Below are 20293 nucleotides of genomic sequence, written 5' to 3'. Positions count from 1 at the left end.
CAAGTTCTTTAATTGCTCTCCTCCCGGGTCTTTTTCTGAGGTTCCCTGGACGCATGCGCTTTCGATGGGCGGCCAAGCCAGTGAGAGACTACAATTCCCAGAAGGCCATGCCAAAGGGGGGGGGAAATCCCATGGTTGCGGGAAGGGGGAGGGAAGGATAGGAAGGCTCGCGAGAAAACGAGCTTGGGGAGGCTGCGAGAAGTGGGTGGAGGCGGGTGGAGAGCGTGAGGAGGACGAGGAGGAGGTGCCGTCCCACAATACCAGGCGGGAGGGCGGGCAGGCGGTTTGTATCCGGGCTGTGAGGTGCTCGGAACCTCCGCGGACCTTGCAGCCTCTGTCTCTTTAACGCGAGAGGAAGCGATGCAGAGGGGTGGAAAATGGCAGAGCTGCAGATGTTACTAGAGGAGGAGATCCCGTCTGGCAAGAGGGCGCTGATAGAGAGTTATCAGAATCTGACCCGGGTGGCGGACTACTGTGAAAACAACTACATACAGGTGAGGAGCGCGGGCGCGCGGGCGGGCGCTGCCGGCCGGGCCGAGAACCCGCCGCCGGGCGCCCGAGTGACCAGCCCACTGGGCGGGGTGGGGAACTGTCTAACCTCAGCGGCAGCCCCAACCCCAGCCCCAGTCGGGGAGAGAGCGGGTGGCCGGGCTGCAATACAGGAAGTGGCCGTGGTGGTTGAAACCCATAGAAGAGGAGAGAGAAAATGGGCGAGGGAGCCCGGAGCCGCGGCCGCCGCGGTCCGGCGCCCCCCTGCCGTCCGCCTCCCCGCGGGCTCGGCCCCCCGAGCCGCGCTGCCCCCCGGCCGCCCTCCACCCGCCGGCCTTCCGTCCCAGAGTCCCCCGCCGCCGCCCCGCCGCCTCTCCGCCGGCTGAGGGTCTCGGACCGGGAGAGCGAGCGGAGAGCAGAGGGCCGGGACGAGGCTCGGGGAGGAGCGGCAGGAGCGAGAGGAGAAGCGGGGGGTGCGTCGGGGGAGGGTGGGTGGGGGCGAGAGTATGTCAGTTCAGCCCAGAGGGTGTGTCTTTTATTTATTTATTTATTTAAAAAATTTGTCGTGAGTCACATCACACAGAGCTCCCCCGAGGAGAGGAGGAAGCGGGTGGGGAGCGAGGGAGGGCGTAGAAGAGAAGTTAAATTTCCGAATTCCGTTAATTGAAGGTTTGTAAGTCTGCCTGCCTGTCCGTTTTCAAGTCGGGTTTCCCCCCCCCCCCCGTCTCATCATTTTCACTTCCGCCCCCACCGTAATATATTCTAGAGGTTGTTAGGGCGGTCGTTAGTATAAAGCACAAATTATCCTTAACTGCTTGGAAAAATGGCTTCAGTACTCTCTCTTCCCCAAAAGTTCTTGAACTGCTGGCTTCTTAAGTAACTTAACTTAAAATAGAATGGTGTAATCGCCGGTTGCTTTTTTCCTGAGGTTTCTCTCTTTACAGCCTAAGTACATGTAGAGAATGAATCCCCGAACTAGCACCAGAACGTCAAATATGTCATTCTAAATTTATTAGAAAATTCTTGGGACCTTATCTATGGCAGATGGTTGGTTGTTTGCTTTTATTTTAATGATTGAAAGTGAATTATGTTGTGTGGTAGTTTGGTTTGTAGATCTTTAACTGCATAAACTAACAGTTCGCAGTAGAAGCAAATAAAAGTAGCAGAGTCCTTTATATCAATGTAATGTCACCAAAAATTCGCTTGTTAGTGGTAAGGCATGACCAAAACGTGCTTTCAGAGGCTGGGGTTATTGCAGTTCAGAACTAAAGTATTTATAGAAATGCATCCCACGTGATTATCATTTTTAAGAACCAGTGGTTTCTGTGTTGGCAGATGCTTTTCCTCTATTTTTAGAAGGAGATACTGTTTTCAGAATATTTTGAATGTTTCTCAATTTCCATATTAGTAACATTGTATCTTCAGTAGCACTACTAGGAATTCATCTCATAAATTTTTTCAAGCTTTTACTTTAGGAACTCCACTGATAAACTTGTTGAATGCCTGCCGCATCTACTGTATTACTTGTTTTTGCAAACTTTATATTTAGCTTTTAAAAAAATATTCTAAAATCTAGTAGAAATGTGGATATAGTTTTCAAACAGAAAAGTTTTCTGTAGTTTATCGATATTAAAAATAAACACGTTTTATTCAACTTCACACGAAGAACCTTAAAATTGAAGTGAATCTCAGTTTGCTGAAGGTTTTAAAGATTTTGAAAGTCAGAGGGAGAGCACAGGAAGTTAAATTGCCCCCTTTCTAGAAAAGTCATTTCTTTGTAGAAGTCAGCAGATAGGCACTTCATAAAGGGGTGGCTTCTTTTCGTTTTGCATGTTGGGAAATTTGACAAATATATGGTGTGGTAACTGCTACGTGTTGGCCAATGCAAACGTGTTTTAACCTGTCTGTTGGCTATTTCTTTTTCAGGTAGTTGTGTGCTGTAAGTTTTTTTTTTCCCCTGACCCTTTTCTTTTCCCCTCTTGCCACCGTAATTTTGAAGCACTTTAAAATTTCATTATATCCTTAATTAAATAAATCATGTTATTTCTCACATAGTCTTTTAAGCATATTAGTACCATGATGCCAAGATCCATTGTCACTGGCCCCAAGTTTTTTTGGTGGTCCTAAACTTGACACCAGTGAGATATTTAGAAATACTGGGGGGGGGTGGGGGGAAGAATGAAATTCACACACAGCACTGTAATAGCTTTTAAACTTAGGGCTGCATGAAGCTGGCCACTAGCTCCCTTCCCAAGAGGCTCAGACAGGGTCAGGCTCTGACAGGCTCAGAAGATGATGAGCACTTGGTGGAAGTTAATGTGGTGGTAGCTGATTTTGTGATGTGCTGTGGTGCTGTGAAGAGGGAACAAATAGTACTAGAAATATCCATTTAGATGTCTTTTGAGATCTCTCTGTATCCCTTCTGTGACCGATTGGATAAGGGCTAACACCCTATGTAAACATACCTTCTCTTGGGGAAGGTATATGGTCACTTGTGTTTTGAGAATTTTTTTATACCCAAGGTGAGTTAAATTATTGCCTGAGTGATTTTTATCCTGAGAATTTACTTTTCATTTTGTTGTTTTCCTACAGTTTGGAAGTAACAGTTCAGGTAAGGTGTTTAGCTGGCAAGTTCTTTTGGCTGTAGTGCAATTGAGTCCTTGAGCACTTTATTAGCTCTTTTGGTCTTGTTGACTTTAATTATTAAATTGTATTATTAATAGCAAAACTTCTCAGAAGAGTCCACTATCTTAAAAAGGACAGGGTTTTTGAAATTCTTACGGGAAAATAATATTCAAAATAGAGCGTGTACTTTATATAAACATTTATATAGACATAAAGAAAAATCTTTGCTTTTTCCCACCTTTAGTTTGAGTTTTCTGGTGGATTGTGTCAAGGACAGTCACTCTTCAACTTGAAGAGTTGTTTGTTCATCTGGCCAGCTCTCTTTGCTCTACTTCAGGGTCCATACCGCCTTTGTCATGGGGATTATTTTGAGGAATAGGAAGGAGATCTAAGTGAAAAGGAGTAGAAACTGCTTACGAAAGGTTTCTCAGCATAGGTTGGGTAAGGACAGAAAAGTCTTCCTTACAGCTTAACTTTTTAATTTAATTTTTTCCCCGGAATTCCGCCAACAGGGGCTTGTTTGGGTTAACAAGTATATCCTAAAGTCTGGGAAGATGAAGGGGATGTCATCAGTGAGCTACTTAATTTAGCTTGATTTCCTCCACCCATGACATCAGTTTATATTCATTTGCTCATTATACCCATGTGATCTTGGAAGGCAGATAATTTTTTGAGGGGGAGCGCTTTAGAGTAGGTAAAAGCTGACATTTTTGGTACTGTACAGTTTATTCCAGTTTATAAACTAATGTCACTTAATTATTACAATAATTATGATCTATTTTTCCTTTCTTTTTTTTTTTAAACAAATGAGCAATCTGAGGTTCAGAGACATTGAATACCTAGCCTAAAGTCCCATATCTTGTATGAGATGGTGCCTAGAATCAAACCCAGATTTTCTGATTCTGTATCCTAAGTGGATAAAAAGAATGTATGAAGAGGGTAATAGAAAAGGGAAGAGTAACTTGCTTCTACTTATTGAGTACCTACTCTTTCACAGTCTGTGCTGGTTGATTTGTATTACCTTTAATCCTTACAAAAACTCTCTGTGATAGGCAGTATTCTCTTCCAGATGAGGAAATTGGCACTCGGAAAAGTTAAATGAATTTTTGTTTGATCATACAGTTAGGGATTGGCAGTCAGGATTTCTCCCTAACTCTTGACAGGCTCCAAAGGCTATGCTCTTTCCATATCACACTGTCTCCAGATGCGAATGAGTCTAGAACTCAGACTAGTTCAGAAATGTCATGAAATAGACTCTTGTGGGTCATGTCTGGGAACCTACCAACTATTTTACTATTGTTTCCTCTGAGTTCCAAGTTGTAATATAAGAACAGGTATGTTTGTAATTTGGGGACTTGCCCGATCACAAAAGATGGTAGGTTTGGCACTTGAAGTATTGAATTACAGGAATCATAGGCTAGTTTTTCCCTGAGCTCAGTGGATCCTCTTCTTCTCTTGTGCATCTTTGCCTTTTTTTTTTTTCTGTTCTGAATCAACTTTGCAATTGTGATAAGGAAATTTGTAGAAGAATTAGTAGAAGTTAGCAAAACAAAAAATGTCTTGAAATATTTTGGGTAGTTCTGATTTCCACACAAACCATGTTCAGGTAAAGATGTCAAAGTGCTTGCGGAGATTAGGACAGATTGGAAATGGTAGAAATCTTACCTGCACTTGGAAGTTTGAGTAAAACAGTGGCTAGCAAAATTAGAGATATAGGTTGGAAATCTAAATGAATTAAACAGGATTTTAGTAATGTACAACATGGTAACTCTAGTTAATAATACTGTATTGTATAATTGCTACTAGAGTAGATCTAAAAAGTTCTCACCACAAGAAAGAAAAAGAAAAAAAATATTTTAATTTGTGTGGTGATGAATGTTAACTGGACTTATTGTGGTGACCATTTTGCTGTATATACAAATAGTGAATCATTATATTGTACACCTGAAACTAATATGGTGTTATATGTCAATCATATCTCAATAAACAAAACGGGATTTTAGATAATTTTATGGAAAATCCTCAGTTAATTGTTAGACTGACCTATATCATGTCATAACATTAATTAAACATTAATGCTGCTGTCAAGCAGGCTGAATCTGACCTTGCATATTAGGCCATTCATCTCTCTTTTTTTCCTTTTGTAACTATAATATACTAAGAACTTTACGTGTGGTACTGTGATCTAGTTCTGGTGTGTTTAGATCCTCAGTTTTAGTATGTTTGTATCTTTAGAAGAGGGCTTTTTTAAGAAAATTGTTGAAATAATCCCTTAGGATAAGAACACTTTTCTAATTCCTCTTATGTGCTTCTGCTTTCTCCAGTTGGTTCTGATAGCTGAAGAATGCTAATACTCCTTGAGGTAGAAAAGAGGTATTTGGGCAATTTGGATTCTGATCTATGACCATTTATTTATTTATTGGCTGTGCTGCGAGGCATGAGGGCATCTTAGTTCGCTGACCAGGGATCCCCCCTGCAGTGGAAGCTCGGAGTCTTAACCACTGGACAGCCAGGGAAGTCCCTCTGTGGCCATTTAGAATAACTGTATCTTCGGTTAAATTATGTCCTAGGAATTAGAAATTTGTGAGTTAATAGGCAAGAATGTATTAGACAGAGAAGAAGAGTGCTAATATTGGGTCAAGAGTTTGAGTCAGACATTAGAGGAGATTGTGTAGATGTAATTCCATGAAAATAGTGTTGGTAAGAAAAGTAAGGTAAAAGTGATAGTTGAAAGCTAATTTTGGAGCATTTAAAAAGTTTGAATTTGGGGGGAGCTATATATTTTTTCTAATGTCTTTTTGTGTTGATTGTAATTTTTACTGAAGTTATGGTTTGACTTTTGAAGAATAATAGTCAAACCCTGGGGCTACAAACTTTTTAGACCTTAATATTTATTTAATAAGACACCATCCTAAAAAATAAGGGATTTTTTAAAAAGTATGGTATTGAGAAAATGGCAATTATTTGATTTTGGAAAATGGCAATTACTGGATTTTGTTTTTAAAGGAAATAGCTAACCTGATGATTTTAACTGTAAACATTAATTCCATAGAAAGGAGACTTGAAGTTTTTTAGTATTACCACTCTGTGTCAACCCAAATAGGTACACTTAACTAATTTACTAATTTTCTTCATTTACAAAATGAAATTTTCTGAGAAATAATTGGTAGTGAACTAGTATTTGTGAAAAAAATCTGGAAGCAAAACAAAACATCCTAAGGAAGATAATGTTTATTTGTTATCAAATGATTCTAATTTTGATATGCATCTGTGCTTAGCAAGTTCAGCAAATGTTTGTGGAATTGTGATTTATATCAACTAAAGAATATTGGTAGTACCATCTCAGGTATAGCTTAAAGTATAAGGAAACCATTTAAAGTCTTATTTTACTAATTTTTAACACAGTAATTAAAAACTCATATACTCAGATGTGGAGAGAATGGCATAATGAACCCCGACGTGTTCAACATCCAGCTTTAACAATTACCAACTCATGGCCAGTCTCCTTTCATCTGTAATCCTCTCCTGTCTGTCTGTCATTATTGTAAAGTCCATCTTTGATGTATCATTTCATCCATAAATATTTTAGTACGTATCTCTAAAAGATAAAAGGCTTATTTAAATCCATTGCACAATTTCTTTATGTGGGGGAAAAGATAATGAATGTTATTATGATTTATTTATGACAATAAGGAGTAGAGAGCTTTAAAATAGTTAATGTATTTTAAGTTTACAATTTTGTTAGTAATTCCTGCCATAGGTTGATTAGAATATAGCTATATTATATGCTTCATAATGGAATTTTAAAAATTGAGCTGTAAGTCATATAATATAAAACCAACCATTTTAAAGCGTACAGTTCAGTGGTATTTAGTGCATTCACAGTGTTCTGCAACCACCGCCTCGATGTATTCTGAAACATTTTCATCACTCCTCGGGAAAGCCCATACCTGTTAAGTAGTTTGTCCCCATCCCAACCCCCCGGCACCTGGCATCCATCAATTTGCCTTGTTTCTATGAATTTACCTATTCTATATATTTCATATGAATGGAATTATACAATATGTGGCCTTTTGTGTCTCTTTCACTTGTATAAAGCGTAATGTTTTCCAAGATTCATTCACTTGGTAGCATGTATTAGTACTATATTCCTCTTTATGGCTTAGTAATATTCTAGTGTATGTATATTATACCACATTTTGTTTATTCATTCATCCTTTGATGGACGTTTGGGTTGTTTCTACCTTTTGGCTATTGTGAATAGTACTGCTATGAATATTCATGTACAGTATTTGAGTGCCTGTTTTCAGTCCTTTTCCATATATACACCTAGGAGTCCTTCATAGTGGTATTTTGTTGTGAAATACATAATTACCTAATTTTGCACGTAGATAATTTTGAATTTCTACCATTGTACTGCAGTGTTAAGAAGGAATTCCAGGCATGAACATACACTCAGAACTTCAGTGTGAATTAAGGCTTGGAGCCTAATTTTCCACTTTATATGTAAAGTTAATTTTCCCCCTGATTACCAAAGTAATATCAAATATGGTAATTGCACGAATTTTAAACTTTTTAGAAATATATATAGCTTAGACAGGACAAGTCCCTTGTAATATCACGCACATATACAGCTTTTAACGAATATATCTAAACTTTATATTGTACAATTGGTAAACTCATATTGCTGATAATAAGGCAGAAAGTATTTCAGTCATAGTATATTTTAAAATTAAAAAATTCTAACACTTCTGTGAGATTATCTAATTATTAAGTCAGATGTGAATTATATTCTTATTCAGAGCTTAAATGAAGCATAGTACATAAGATGTGCAGTTGGATATTCTCAACTGCTTTTGATTGGAGCAAAATTTTATTATTTATCTCCTTGAAACTTAAAGGAAACAAAAATACTAACGTTAATGAAAAGGTGTATTATTGAAAAACTTTAATTTACCTTTAGTTTGTTTCCTGACTTTATGTTTAATTACTGTTAGTAATTTCTACATGCTGTGATAAAATTGAGTTTGGTAAATTTTATTTTCCATTTTCTTGAAAGGCAAGTGTGGTACTTTGTGAGCACCCTTTTTATTTGGGCCATGGGGAATTAATGCCCTCTACTTAAACACCAGAAAGGTATGTAATGCAGCATATGGAAAAAGATACTTCTTAGTTCAAATATTGGCAACCTAAGACTTGTAGTAACAAACACTTTAAGAAGGCAGTGTAGTGGAAAGGGTTGATTAGTGCCATTTAAAAATCATGGTTACCACTCAAAAGTGAGCCCTCAGTATAGCCCAGCAATCCCACTATCTTTTTCCACGTCATTTAATTTAATTTAATTAATTTATTTATTTTTTGGCTGCATTGGGTTTTCTTTGCTGTACGCTGGCTTTTCTCTAGTTGTGGAGAGCGGTGGCTACTCTTCTTTGGGGTGCGCAGGCTTCTCATTGTGGTGGCTTCTCTTGTGGAGCACGGGCTCTAGGTGCACAGGCTTCAGTAGTTGTGGCACGTGGGCTCAGTAGTTGTGGCTTGCGGGCTCTAGAGCGCAGGCTCAGTAGTTGTGGCGCACAGGCTTAGTTGCTCCGCGGCATGTGGGATCTTCCCGGACCAGGGCTCGAACCCATGTGCCCTCATTGGCAGGCAGATTCTTAACCACTGCGCCACCAGGGAAGTCCCTTGATTTACTTTTTGAAAGAATCATTCAGGCTACTGAGTGGAAAACATATTGAAGGCAAGGCAAGAGCAGAATTACCAGGAGGGAGGGGATTGTACTAGTCGAAGCAGGAAATGAGAATTGCCTGTACTTTAAGTGGTGGGGTGAGGAATTGAGGGGAGAGGTTGGATATTTTTAAGGCAGAGCTGAACAAGACTTACTGGTGGATTGGATGTGGGATGTGAGGGAAAGAGGAATCTTAAGGATGACTCCTAGTTTAAATTGTTTTCCTAACTATGTCAGTGGATGGTAGCACATGGACGGGAGGATACCAAGAGTACTGCTGTGGATGTGTGTTAAGTCTGCATTATATTAGACAATGAAATAGATAGGCCAGATGGTCTTTCTGGAATTTAGGGAGGAGTCAGAGTTAGAGATCCATGTTTAGGAGTCATCATAGAATACATTAGCACTGTCTCATAGAAATATAATGTGAGCCACATATCTAATTTAAAATTTTTCTAATAACCACATTTAAAAAGTATGAAGAAATAGGTTGAAATTAATTTTAATAACATTTTATTAAACCCAGTGCATCCAAAATATAATTATTTCAATAAGTAATCAACATAAATAGTTTGTTAGGGACTTCCCTGGTGGCACAGTGGTTAAGAATCCGCCTGCCAATGCAGGGGACACGGGTTCGAGTCCTGGTCCGGGAAGATCCCACATGCCACGGAGCAACTAAGCCCGTGAGCCACAACTATTGAGCCCGCATGCCACAACTACTGAAGCCCGCGCACCTAGAGCCCGTGCTCTGCAACAAGAGAAGCCACTGCAATGAGAAGCCTGAGCACCGCATCGAAGAGTAGCCCCTGCTCGCCGCAACTAGAGAAAGCCCACGCACAGCAACGAAGACCCAACGCAGCCAAAATTAAAAATAAATAAATTTATATTAAAAAATAGTTTGTTAATGAGATATTTTACATTCTTTTTAAAGTACTAAATCTTTGGAATCTGATGTGTGTTTTATACTCGCAGCACATCTTAGTTGCGACATAGACAGTGAAAAACTGGGACGATTAATGCGTGGGAAGTCCCGTGAAATGTAAGGATAGTTGGAATCGAGGTACTAGAGTAAACTGCAGAGAGAGAAGTTGGGTGTTTAGAATGTGGGATTTTTAAAATCTGGATTTTTGGAAATGGTGTAATTACTATTGATGACCATGGGAGGTTTTGACAGTGATGAAGAAAAAATGGAATAAAAAATTGTTTTAGTTCAGGAAGTCAAATGACTGAGAGGCAAGAGTTTTGGGTGGATTATCTGAGTGAATGTTGACATCACTAAGAATATGATAGGAATAGTGAAGAATTAGTGAGTCCTTAGCGAAGGAGGGGAGTGATGAGGGTGTTGGTGGATGACAGCAATAAGGTTTCTTTCTTAAACACCTCTTCCCTGTCCCACCAGGTCAATTTATACCCTATTAAATGCTCGCATAGAATCCTATATGTTTCCTCTGTGGTGCTCATTACATATGTTTGACACTTGATGCTGATCTACAAGAAAGCAGGTTTACCACGTTTGTCTTGTTTATTCCCATATCTCCAGTGCCTGGCACATAAGCTCTCAAAAGTTTACATGAACTGTTGAAGGAGTCTGGAAGCTTAGTTCTGGTCCTCATTCTATCACGAATTAGTTGTATTTTAACCAGCCTTTAACTCTTTTATTGTATCTTCTAAAAAAGGGCGAGTTTGATCTACATTATGTCTAAAGTTACAATTCTGATGGTTTTTAGTAGAGTTTGTCTCTAACTTTTAGCCCTATAATTCTGATGTTTTTCATTAGTTTGTTTCTGAGTTAGTTCTTCAGTTTCCTCTAAAAAAAATTGCCGATTTACTTACACTTATTCCTTCTATTTTGTTGTTAGCAAATGTTATGTTTAAATGTTTACTTTGTCATAATTAAGGTGTCAAGATACTGAATAAATAGGTTGTTCAGGAAGTGGTTTAATTCAGATTGTTATGAACTGTGATTCCTCTTAAACATTCTTAAAATCTTTTTATTAAAATCACTTTTTCAGTCTTGCTGAAGAGAGAAAATATAAGTGAGATTGTGTTAAATTAGAACATCTTTGTCTTTATTCCTTCACAGTATAGATCAACAGTACTGAAACTTACGGTCTCAGGACTCCTTTATACGCTCAAAAAATGTCAAGGATCCCAGAGAACTTTCCTTTAGGTGGTTATAACTATCAATATTTACTGTATCAAAAATTAAAATGGAGAAGTTTAAAACATTTATTAATTCATTTAAAATAACATGTAATGGGTTTTAACATAAATAATGTAAATAATAATTTTTTGAAAAATATCCATAGGTTTCCAAAACAAAAAAAGTTTAATGAGAAGAGTGGCATTGTTTTATATTACTGCATATCTCTTTAGTGACTGGCTAGAAGACAGTTAAATTCTCATATCTACTTCTGCATTCAACCTGTTGTGATATTTTATTTTGGTTGAACTATGTGAGAAAATCTGGCTTCATACAGTTATGTAGTTGGAAAGGAAGGAGTATTTTAATAGCCTGTGCATACCATTATGGATAATTTTCTTTGATATTGTATCAAAACTCGGCAGATAGTAGTTCTTAAAGGTTGGTTGCTGTGTGGGCTCTGAAACCATATCAATGAACATTTTATACTCCAGTACGTTAAAAATCATTGCATGGGTCATTTGGATGGAAAGTATTTGTTCACTTAGTTATGAGGATCCTTCTGAATGTTGAAACATTTCATTATATGATATGAAAAAAAATCACAGTCATTAATATCACTACAGATCTTATGAGTCTTTAAGTATTGGAAAGCTTCCAAGCTCACGTTGGTGGATGAAAGGTTTCCAAAATTCTATTTTTTACTTGAAAGCTCGAATTTTACTGTTGGCAACAAAAATTGCCAGTTATTTTCCTTGAAATGATAGGCTCACTTCGTTCATTTTTAGGAAAATGTCTGCCAAATATCCAATCTGATTAACCATAGTTTGTCAGTTGTTTTTTGAAGTTCCATGGAAAAATGGCTTATTCAGCTTGCAAATAAATTGCACAAGTGCTTTTTCCTATTGTACTTAGAATGCAGCAGAATTACTTTATATATACTTTTCATTTTGTTACACAGAATGTTAAAAGGCATCTTGCCAGAAGAGAAGGCAAATAGCATTAGTATTATTATGAAAATAGTTTTGACCTTGTGAACCTCCAGAAAGGGTGTGAGAGATCCTCAGTAGTCCGCAGACCACACTTGGAGAAACTTTGATATAGATGATTGGTTTAGTAGACTTAATGTCTTCCATTTATGGTAATAGTGGGACTGTGAATTTTAAATATCTTTGTATAGCACTATCTGTAGTGCACATCTCTGACTAAAAGCTTGTGTAAATACCTCATAAAAAATTTAAAGTTCCTTGTGTAGGAATTCTCTTAGTACAGCATATACTATGTTAATCATTTTGGATAGTTTCTTATATTATGGGTCTTATTATTGCTCTGTATATTTCACCTTTCAGCACTTATTTTGAAATAGTTTTAGTTTCATATATCTGTTTTCTCCAAATTTTACCCATGCAAAAGTTTGGTAATTTGTTTGAATAAATTTATTTGATTAATAGGAAGTTGGGTTTTTTTTTTTTTAATTATTTTATTTATTTATTTTATTTTTGGCTGTGTTGAGTCTTCGTTGCTATGTGTGGGCTTTCTCTAGTTGGCGGCGAGCTGGGGCTACTCTTCATTGCGGTGCGCGGGCTTCTCATTGCGGTGGCTTCTCCTGTTGCGGGGCACGGGCTCTAGGCGCGCAGGCTTCAGTAGTTGTGGCGCACGGGCTTAGTTGCTCCGTGGCATGTGGGATCTTCCTGGACCAGGGCTCGAACCCATGTGCCCCTCATTGGCAAGCAGATTCTCAACCACTGTGCCACCAGGGAAGCCCAGGAAGTTGTTTAAATTATAAGATTTTTATGAAGCAGTATGAAACACTAATTTTAAAATGTTTATCGTAATCATTTAATTTATTTCTAATTTGAGTATCTTCCAAATTAGATTTGAAGAAATCTGTTGTTGATATTACCTATGGTACATATCTTCCTTTTCTGTACTAAAGTATTTATGTCTTAAAAAAAATAAAAATGACCCAACTAAAGTAGTAGAAAAAGACAAAAAAATGGAGAATATGTTTTTTTGTTTCAGCTGTTTCTCTGACATTTTCCCTCTTCTGTTATTTATTTTTATGCTTTTCATGAAAAAAGCTTTGGATTAATCCATTTCTCTTTTAAACCATTTCCCTTTCAAAAAGGTTGAGAAATCTTTTTTTCTTTTTCACCTCCACATTTCATTAAAATTAATAATCAATCATATTTAGACTTTATTATGAATAGTGGGGCGACAAACTGGTGATACTCCATTCTTTCAGAATAATCAGAGAATGCCATAAAGATCCTAAAGAAAACTGGCAAATTTTTATGGGTTCCCAAGTTGGAACCATAGGAATGCCCAATAAAGTGAAATATGTGTAATTATATGTAGCATACCTCACTGTATGACAGAATATATTAGTTTGTCACTTATTCAGTTATTCAGCAGTTTTTGACTATCATGTGCCTAAGTATATTTTGCGAATCAGATATAATGGTTGCCCTTAAGATATAATCTCTGCTTCCCTCGCTAATCAAATAAATCACATCCTGTAATAAATTTTATCTAGGGAAGCACATGTCGACGTGAGAGTGTATGTCAGGTGCTCCCACCCAGCCTGGCATATCAAGGAAGTAATGTTAGGATTGAGATCTGAAGGGTGAATATAATTAACCAAATTTAATATAGTTAACCAAGAAATTTTGAGGGAAGGAACAACAATATCCTTACCAGAGGGAACAGGAACATTATGTGTACAGGCCCAAAGGTGAGGGAAAGCAGAATTGTTATTATTATTTTTTTACATCTTTATTGGATTATAATTACTTTACCATCTTGTGTTAGTTTCCACTGTACAGCAAAGTGAATCAGCTATATGTATACATATATCTCCTCCCTCTTGAGCCTCCCTCTCACCCTCCGCATCCCACCCCTCTAGGGCATCACAAAGCACTGAGCTGATCTCCCTGTGCTATACAGCAGCTTCCCACTAGCTATTTATTTTACACATGGTAGTGTATATATGTCAGTGCTACTCTCTCAGTTCGTCCCAGCCTTCCCTTCCTCCCTGTGTCCATACGTCCGTTCTCTACGAGCAGAATGATTTTGAATAAGTTATAAACCTGTGTGCTTTAGAGTATAGTGAGCGAAGAGGGGAAAGTGATCTGTGGGGACTTAGGTAGGGACCAGATCAAATAAGTTTTTTATAGGCTATGTTAAGGATGTTGGTCCTTTTTCTGAGGCTGATGAGAAGACGTTGAAAATTTTAAGCAATGGGATGACATCATCATTTTTACTTTTTAAAGATTACTTGTGTTTAGAGTGGAGAACAGATTGGAAGGAGGCTGGAGTATGTATGGATTGGAAGAAGCTCAAGAGGAGATGGGGGGAGGCTGGTCTTGAGGTGATGGTAGCGAGTGATCATGAATTATCTAAACTCTCTAGTGCCTGGAATCATTGTGATGGGCTGTGACTACTTTTCTTTTCTAGAAAGAAGAGTGTTTGAGGCTGTAGAGATGTGTTAAAAGTAATTCAACAAACAGTTGTTTGATATTAATTGCCTACTCTATGAAAGACTCTAGGTGTCGTGATGTCTATGTTATATGTAGTATAGTTATGTAAAAATCATTGACTGATAGAAGATTATAAAGCCTTAAATTTAAGGAAGAGAAAATTGATCTGTAGTACTTACATTTAAATGAGGGAACGTTCTGTATAGAAGAAAATAATTGTAACTTTTGAAAGGTTTTTAATTTTAGTTTTGGCAGTTAAAATTTTTTTTTTTTTAATTCTACTCTCTCAACAAATTTCAATCATACAATACAGTGTTATCAACTATAGTCACCACGTTTTTTTTTGTTTTTTTTCTTAAATTTATTATTTATTTTTGGCTGTGTTGGGTCTTCGTTTCTGTGCGAGGGCTTTCTCTAGTTGCGGCAGGCGGGGGCCACTCTTCATCGCGGTGCATGGGCCTCTCACTATCGCGGCCTCTCTTGTTGCGGAGCACAGGCTCCATACGCGCAAGCTCAGTAGTTGTGGCTCACGGGCCTAGTCGCTCCGCGGCATGTGGGATCTTTCCAGACCAGGGCTCGAACCCGTGTCCCCTGCATTGGCAGGCGGATTCTCAACCACTGCGCCACCAGGGAAGCCCGCAGTTAGAATTTTGCTTATAGAAAGAAAAAATGTCAAGCAGCATTTTTTTTCTAAAAGAGCATCTAGGTAATTAATAGATTCCCATAAAAGATTCAAATAATTCAGTTGTATTAAAAGCAAAACCTAGAATTTCCCTTCCTTCTTCTCCCCATATGCCTGTTCATCCCCTCCCCCAAACCACCGTCAAGTTGTTTTGTATCCTTCCACTTTTTGCACAGAGGATGAGGAAGATTCGTCTGGCATTGGTGCAGGATGGATTTGTGAAGGGGCAGACTGGATTCAGAGTGACAAGTTAGAGGACTGTTATATCTGTTCTTGAACTGAGATAGGTGCAGTTAAGATGGAAAAGGAAGGAATAGGTGCAAGAAGAAGAATCAGGAAGCTCGGTGAAGGAGATATGGTGGATAGGGAAAGGGAGAACTCAAAGATGACTTATTTTACCTGGAGCTGTTCTCCTCCAGCATAAAGCCAATATGCCCACAGAAGGTAATTTGCAGTCACAGAAGTGAATCTATAGACCTTCTCTTTTTCAGCCGTTAGTACACAGTTGGTTCCGGCACACTCCAGCTTTTACTCCTCCACAATTGAATTGATTGGCAGAGCAGTGGGTTGAAAAATAGGAATAAGGCTTGACTGTTAGCTGGCAGTGTGGGCGGAAGTGGGGAGCGGGAGGAGAGAGGAAAGGTACTCTAAGGTCTCTCTGGCTGTGTACTATTGTGTCATGAGGCTGAGGGGCAAGTTCCTCCTTCTAACATTAATTTTGATGTTCTGTTATAATCTTCTGTATTATAGATTGCTGGATTTTTAGACACTTAGAATCTTTTTATAAGTACCTTCAAAATATGTGTGACTTATATGTGGATTGAGAACTGTCCCTTTTAAAAAGGAACTTTCAGAGAGAATTTAAGGAACAGTGCAATGTTTCGGGGTTTCAGGGAAATTTAAATTTCTCATGGAGTGAGTTTTTCTGAGTCATGAGTAAAGTGGAAGGGGAGGTTGGGAGGCAAGGGATCTAGGTAGTAGGAAAATCATGTGTACCACGGCAAGTTTGAAAGAGCTACAAGTAATTCGTTTTTGACAGTGTCAGATGCAAGGGAGGGTAGTGGAGGAGATGAGGTCTCAGTCAAAAATATACCCAAACTGCTGGCATTAAACTGTAGAAAACCAGTGTAGTGTTTCCCACGTTTGAAAACAGAGAAACCACATTTTAAATTTAACACTGGTAAGATGACACTGTGCTTTTTTTTGCTGTGCCCTGATATATATTGTGTTCTTTCATCTGGACTCATTTGGCATAATCAACAGAAGCCATTCAGTAAGTGGGTAAATGCAGGAGAAATGAATTATAGGTCTGAATAAATCCCTTTTGTATCAACTAAGTATAATAACTTGGGGACTGCTTGCGTTACTGGATTTATTATTAGCGTTTAATAATATCTTGTGGAGTATAGAGCCACTTATCTCCAGTTCAGTTGTGCATTTCTTACACTCATCCTTATTCCCCCTACTCCCCCTGCCTCTCTCCGCCCCCCCCCCCAAAAAAAAAGAGAGGGGGGGGGAGAGAGAGAGAGAGAAAAGAAAGGCAGGCAGGTAGCATGGTACTGTCTATATGAAAACCCTGCCACTCTCAGGGTTTTTGTTTCGTTTTTGAGTGAAGAGGTAAGGTGGTGTAAGGTGAGAGGAATAAATGACATATTTATGTCGCTGAGAAGAACTGTAATAAAACATTCCTTTTATAGTCAGGCACAAGTCTTTGAAAAAAAGTTTACCTTCCACCAAGATGTTTTGACCTCATGGCTACTGTAAGTCATGTAATGACCTTGTTTCCTTTTTTTAAAATTAATTAATTTATTATTAATTTTTGGCTGTGTTGGGTCTTTGTTGCTGCATGCAGGCTTTCTCTAGTTGTGGCGAGTGGGGGCTACTCTTCGTCGCAGTGCGTGGGCTTCTCATTGCGGTGGCTTCTCTTGTTGCGGATCACAGGCTCTAGGCGAGCGGGCTCAGTAGTTGTGGTTCATGGGCTCTAGAGCACAGGCTCAGTAGTCGTGGCGCGCGGGCTTAGTTGCTCTGCAGCATGTGGGATCTTCCCGGACCAGGGCTCAAACCCGTGTCCCCTGCATTGGCAGGCAGATTCTTAACCTCTGCGCCACCAGGGAAGTCCCATGATCTTGTTTCTTTATCTTTGTGGATTCGTGGAGATCAGAGCCAAACTTATGGCTCTGATTTATTATGTAGTACTCTGTGGTCTCTGTGGTCTGTGTATTAACGTCCTGCCTTTATCTTTTATATTATTGGATAACCTGATTTTTATCTTGTGTATTTTCCTCTTTTATTGTACACATTTTTGTATTGATACAGTAATAGCTAATGGCCCTACCCTAGACCAATGAAATTGTAATCTTTTTAGGGGGAGGTGAGGGTTAGGTTGGGTCCAGGGCTGTGGAATTTTTTTAAAAAGCTCACCAGGGGTTTTGATGTCCACCTAGGGTTGGAAATCACTGTTCTAGAGCAGGAGTGGACAGATGTTTTCACAAAGAGCCAGATAATAATTATTTTAGGCATTGCAGGTTATGTGGTCTGTCAGAACTACTCAACTCTGCCATTGTAGTAAGAAAACCATAGATGATATGTGAATTAATAGGTGTGAAGGTGTTCTAATAAAACTTTGTTTGCAAAAATGGGGGGTAAGTATTTGGCCTGAGGGTCATAGTTGTTGAGCCCTGTTCTACAGCCTGAACTATACTGTTGATGCACTAAAACTGTGCTTGAGCTAACATACTGAGGTGAATGGATTTATTTTTTTCTCTTTCTCTTTTTTTTTTTTCCAGTTGACTTTTTGAGAGCAGGTTTAGATGCACAACAAAATTGAATGGAAGGCACAGAGACTTCCCATGTACTGTCTGCCCCTACACATGTACTGTCTCCCACATTATCAACATCCCCCACCAGGATGGTACATTTGTTACAGCTGATTAACCTACACTGATACATCATTATCACCCAGAATCTATAGTTTGTTTACGTAGTCTAGGGTTCACTCTTGATGTTGTACATTCTTTGGGTTTTGAAAAACGTAGAATGACATGTGTCCACCATTATTCTACAGTACACAGTAGTTTCACTGATCTAAAAATCCTCTGTGCTTCACTTATTCATCCCTCCCTCCTTCCTGACTCTTGGCAACCAGTGATCTTTTTACTGTCCCCTAAGCTTTGCTTTTTAAAGAAGATCATATAGTTGGAATCATACAATATGTAACCTTTTCAGATTGGCTTCTTTCACTTAGTAATATTCATCTAAGGTTTCTCCATGTCCTTTCATGGTTTGATAGCTCATTTATTTTTGGCTCTGAATAGTATTCCATTGTGTGGATGTATCACAGTTTATTTATCTGTTCATCTTGGTTGCTTCCAGGTTTTGGCAATTATGAGTAAAAACTGCTATAAACATTTGTGTACAGGTTTTTGTGTATATGTAAGTTTTCACCTCCAAACTGACTGTACAGTTTTGCATTCCCATCATCAGTGAATGAAAGTTCTAGTTGCTCCGTATCTTTATCAGCATTTGGTATTGTCATTGTTCTGTATTTTGGCCATTCTAATAGGTGTGTAGTGATAATTCATTTTAATTTGCATTCCTCTGATGACATGATGTGGAGTATCTTTTCCTATGCTTATTTGCTATCTGTGTCTCTTCTTTGATGAGATGTCTGTAAGGTCTTTGGTCCATTTTTTAACTGGATTATTTGTTTTCTTATTGTTGCGATTAAGAGTTCTTTGTATGTTTTGGATAACAGTTCTTTACCAGGTTTTTAAAAAAATTATTTGTTTATTTATTTTTGGCTGCGTTGGGTCTTCGTTACTGCGAGCAGGCTTCTGAAGTTGTGGCTACTCTTCATTGCGGTGCAAGGGCTTCTCATTGCGGTGGCTTCTCTTGTGGTGGAGCATGGGTTCTAGGCGCGTGGGCTCAGTAGTTGCGGCTTGGAGGCTTCAGAGCGCAGGCTCAGTAGTTGTGGCGCACGGGCTTAGTTGCTCCGCGGCATGTGGGATCTTCCCAGACCAGGACTTGAACCCATGTCCCCTGCATTGGCAGGTAGATTCTTAACCACTGCGCCACCAGGGAAGTCCCATATCAGGCCTATTTTGCAAATATTTTCTCCCAGTCTGTGTCTTGTCTTTTCATTCTCTTGACAGTGTCTTTTGCAGTGCAGAAAATTTTAATTTTAATGGGTCCAGTTTATCAGTTCTGTCTTTTCGTGGATTATGCCTTTGGTGTTGTATCTAAAAAGTCATCGCCTGGGAATTCCCTGGCAGTCCTATGGTTAGGGCTCTGTGGTTCGATTCCTGCCGAAGGCCCGGGTTCGATCCCTTGTCAGGGATCTAAAATCTCACAAGCTGCACGGTGTGGCCAGTAAATAAATAAATGAAAAGTCATCGCCCAACCCAACGTCTCTAGATTTTCTCCTATAAAACTAGGAGTTTTATAGTTTTGCATTTTGGGTAGGTCTGTAATCTGTTTTAAGATAATTGTTGTGAAATATATAAGATCTCTGTTTAGATTCATTTTTTTTTGCATGTGGATGTCTAGTTGTTCCAGCACCATTTGTTGAAAAGATTTTCCTGCTTCGTTGTGTTGCCTTTGCTCCTTTGCCGAAGATCAATTGACTATATTTATATGGGCCTATTTCTGGCCTCTCTATTCTGTTCCATTGATCTATTTGTCTGTTCTTTTGCCAGAACCACACTGTCTTGATTACTGTAGCTTTATAGTACGTCTTGAAGTTGGGTAGCACAACTTTGGTCTCAAAGTTGTATTTAGCATTGTGTTGGCTATTCTTGGTCCTTTGACTCTCTAGATAAACTATATTTATTAAAAATTTCAATCTTTATTGATATACAATTGACATGCAATATTGTGTAAAAGTTTAAGGTATACAACATGGTGATTTGATACACGTACACATTACCAAGCGATTACCACAATAGGGTTTGTTAATACGTCCATCACCTCACATAATTACCATTTTGTTTTGTGGTGAAAGCAACTTTCATATATATAATACAGTATCATTAATTATTGTCACCAAGCTATACATTAGATCCCCAGAACCTAGTCATCTCATAACTGGAAGTTTGTACCCTTTCACCAACATTTTCCCATTCCCCACCACCCTTGGCAACTACCATTCTACT

The 20293-nt window shown here is 38.7% G+C and overlaps 1 protein-coding gene across 10 annotated transcripts in view; it reads left to right on the top strand.

Annotated features, from left to right (window-relative positions):
- The first annotated feature begins 242 nt into the window (after positions 1 to 242).
- The window catches only part of ABI1 (abl interactor 1), a 94958-nt gene continuing 74907 nt past the window's right edge, over positions 243 to 20293 (top strand). For 5 of the 10 annotated variants that reach the window (XM_061179234.1, XM_061179226.1, XM_061179190.1 and 2 more), the window contains exon 1: positions 243 to 494. In XM_061179234.1, coding sequence (XP_061035217.1) covers positions 378 to 494 — 117 coding nt within the window. In that variant the 5' untranslated portion in view covers positions 243 to 377. The remainder of the gene's footprint in view (positions 495 to 20293) is intronic. The other 5 variants (XM_061179244.1, XM_061179182.1, XM_061179199.1 and 2 more) reach the window with 1 other exon arrangement.

This window comes from Eubalaena glacialis, chromosome 2, assembly GCF_028564815.1.
Source record: "Eubalaena glacialis isolate mEubGla1 chromosome 2, mEubGla1.1.hap2.+ XY, whole genome shotgun sequence".
Classification (NCBI taxonomy): domain Eukaryota; kingdom Metazoa; phylum Chordata; class Mammalia; order Artiodactyla; family Balaenidae; genus Eubalaena; species Eubalaena glacialis.
The sequence above is the reverse complement of the archived record's forward strand: the minus strand, read 5'-3'. Positions and strand labels throughout refer to the sequence as shown.